Genomic DNA, 3,399 nt, shown 5'->3' on the forward strand with positions numbered 1-3,399 from the left:
CAATCGTCGGCGCCCCCGGGCTCTAACGACCCACCCCTATATAAATCTCTGAAACAGGCAAAGGGCACACCGATGTTCAGTAGTACCCCGAAACGAAGAGAGGGGCAGAGGACAGGCCCTCCTCCTGGGAGAGCCCCGGCCGCCCCGGCTCGGGTTAGCCGGGGGCAGGCCCAGCCGTCCGACCAACGCCCGACGCCGCATCCGTGGAAAATCCAGCGCGAGGCAAGGCAGGGCACATCCGCCGGCCAGGGCCAGCGGCCAGCCATCAGCAATCGAGCTGCTCGGCTCATCCCGGCGCCGGTCCCAGAGCATCGAGCTCGACTGAGCTCGAGTGCAGACCAGCTCAGTTCCAGTCAGTCGTCGAGCCAGCCGCGAGACACGCGTGACGCGTCTCCTCCTGCCAGACTCAGTCGTCGTCGTCGTCGTCGTCGTGCGTCCACCCTCGGGCTGGGACATAGCCGTCGTGACGTCAAGCGGTATACGCCCCAGCATAGTCAGGCGAAGTCGTGGTCCAGGCCGAGTATCTCCTCTCCATACGAGGTAGGTTTCGCAGGGTAGGACGCACGCTTTGGCTGCCCCAGCGTCCTGGTCCCCGCTATTTCCCCGAAACACTACTGTATACCACCTGTCGCATCCTTGCAGGTCATGGAGGAGCTGCCGGACGACGTGCTGCTGGAGGTGATGAGCTACCTGGGCGTGCCGGACCTGCTCGCCTGCCGCCTCGTGTGCAAGAGGATCGGTGAGCTGGCGCTGCACCCGCACGTGTGGCGACGCCAAACCGTAGACTGCGACAAGTCCTCTTACGGGCGTGTGCTGCGTTTCGCGCCGTGTCTGGGAACTTTGATCATTGACTTCCCGTGCCGCGATAAAGAACTGCAGCTTTACAGCGCTACGAGGTGCGCCGTCTCATCGCTGAGTCTGCATGTGGGTAGAAACGCCCCCCGTGATCGTTTGCTGCACGCCGCGATGATCATCAGGAACCAGGAGGCGCTCGGCCGGCTGAGGGAGCTCACTGTCAAGTTCCATCCGGACAGGAAGGAGGGTGACGCTTACTTCACACTTCTGTGGACGGCGGCGTACACCTCCGGCCTGGAGGCGCTTACGGTCAACATCCTGGACGAGGCGGGCGCCGTGCGCCCCGCGCCGCACTTGCGCCCACAGCCGCCGTGCGCGTCTGTGAAGGTGTTCCAGAGCCACCTCAGGCCAGAGTTGATCCCGTTCTGCGAGTTCGTGATGGCCGCCCACGCCCCTACCATCGAGGCCGTAAATTTCTACTATGAACTGTTCCCATTCGGCTCGCAAACGGTGGCACCGACCCTCTCTTCGCCTACGAAGCTGGCCTCCCTGCTCGCAGGCATGCCGAACCTCCGTTCGCTCCTCGGGTGCCCCCTCATCGCGGGACTGGAGGCCGTGGCAGCTTGCGAGTCGCTGCGGGAGGTGTGCCTGTTGGTGGGGCCTAAAGGGCAACCTGCCGTGCCGGCGGCCGCGGAGTTCCTGCACCGCACGAAGCAGCTGCGCGCGGTCAGCCTGAAGTACTACGTCGAGGGTGGTGGCGACGTCGTCGGCGACGACCTGGTCCTGGCCCTAGTGTCCTCCGGACCGTCCTCTGTCGAGTCGTTGGAGGTCCAAGGCTATGGCTATTGTTACCCAGACATGCCAGTGCGCCAGATGCTGCCGTTAAGCAGGGCCCTGCCACTGATGCCGGCCTTGAAGAAGCTGACGGTGGGCATGACATCTCGCGAGGTGCTGCTGGCCATCACGCCCGAGACGAACCCGGCCCTGCGGACCCTGGAGCTGTACCACGGAGAACTGAAAGATCCAAGATGTGCCCACCACTGTTTGCACTCGGACTTGGTGGTGACCGTCTTGTCCAAGAACCCTTCGCTGGAGCTAAAAGTGCGGTTAGCCTACTTCTGTAAGCTTTGCGACTGGTGTAAGAAGGGCTGCCACCGAGAGGTGTGGGGAAACAAAGTAAGGAAAGCCGGTGAATGGACCACTATTCCTCGGCTGGTTGACTAAACATCACACATGAGAATGAAGCTGAGACCGCGGCAAAAATAAACCCAACGTTCTAATTTGTAATGAAGGTGATCGGGCGTAAGATACATGGCAATTTTAGAAATTTTAAGTTGATCTACGGCCATTGTAGTAGGTGTTCTTTTGAATTGTATTTCTGAATGAGTTTAGTGGTTTTCTTAAGAATAAATAAAGTTATTGACATATCACTTCATTCATTTCAAAGACATTCATAGAACTTGCCTCAAATCAAGGGGAAAAGTACTACTGTATAGGCTTTAATTCCTCCATAGACAGCATAACGTGTGTGTTTCGTAAATGCGCTTCTAACTCAAACTCACTGGGGTTCGCAGGAGCCATGGCGCCTTAGGGGCGAATTTTCGTAATCACACTCCCTTAAAATAGTGAGGGCATTTTATTCCCGCTCCAGCGTCGTCGTGTAGGCCGAGTTTAACGGTATTTTATGCGGAATAGTTGACGACGGGCTTGGTCACGTGCTTACGGGTCGCGCGTGGCGGCGTGACGCCATGCAGGGCGGCGGCGGGCAGGCCGGACAATAAGGCCCCGGCGGCCGTGTTTCTTACCCCCGCGCCCCGCGGCTACGGTTCCCCGCGGGCACCGGGCCCACCCCAGTCGCGTCGCGACCACACAATTTCGCTCTGGTTTGAGCCGCGCCCGGCTGCGCTGGGGCGGGGCGCGCGGCGGGGCGAGGCCGTTCACATTCCGCTGCCCCTGATAAGCAGACGGGCTGCTCGTCGCGCCGGGAGCCACCGCCGCCGCCACTTCCACCCCAAATAACGACGGTTCTTGCCCGGCGCCCCTCCGCCGTCTCTCCCGGGCAATAACAATTAAACAGCTTGGCACTGCGAACGCCCCGTAGGCCTAATTCGCGTTCCTGGCCGCGCCGCGCCACGCCCTGCGGCTCAGTGCGTACCTACCTACCCCGGCCCCGGCCTCGCCGTTGGACTTGATGGTGTGTCCGCCGGGCGGAGGCCCATAGGCGGGCCCCTCACAGGAATACTGATTCCAACTCCCGCCCCGCCCCGCAGATACGGGCGGGGTGGTGTTCGCATGCCCCACTAAGCGGCGGGATCAGTGTTCTTTCAAATCAGACCGACGGTTCAGAACCCCTCGGGCTGCTCCTGCCTCCTGATGGAGGCCTCAGGCGAGCTGCGTTCGAGGCGGGCGCCGCGCCCCCGGCCCGCGGAGCTGCCAGTAGTGCGCGGTGCGCCGCTCTCGAACGCAGCCCCAGCTCCGGCGGTGGTGCAGCAGAATGCCACCGCCCCCGTGCCAAACAATTTTAATTTTGGCTGCCGCGACGCCGACTCCTTTCATCCCGGGCGCGCACTTTAAATTCAGAGGGGTGGACGCGGAGGGGCGGGG

General features: G+C 61.5%; 1 protein-coding gene across 1 annotated transcript; it reads left to right on the forward strand.

Annotated features, from left to right (window-relative positions):
- Positions 1-236: 236 nt before the first annotated feature.
- On the forward strand, positions 237-2,220 carry LOC113209164 (uncharacterized). The gene is made up of 2 exons (XM_026426555.2): positions 237-540; positions 643-2,220. Exon 2 carries the CDS (start codon positions 646-648, stop codon positions 2,017-2,019), a length of 1,374 nt encoding a protein of 457 aa, XP_026282340.1. The 5' UTR covers positions 237-540; positions 643-645; the 3' UTR covers positions 2,020-2,220.
- The last annotated feature ends 1,179 nt before the right edge of the window (positions 2,221-3,399 follow it).

This window comes from Frankliniella occidentalis, unplaced genomic scaffold, assembly GCF_000697945.3.
Source record: "Frankliniella occidentalis isolate FOCC.00 unplaced genomic scaffold, Focc_3.1 Scaffold1988, whole genome shotgun sequence".
NCBI lineage: Eukaryota > Metazoa > Arthropoda > Insecta > Thysanoptera > Thripidae > Frankliniella > Frankliniella occidentalis.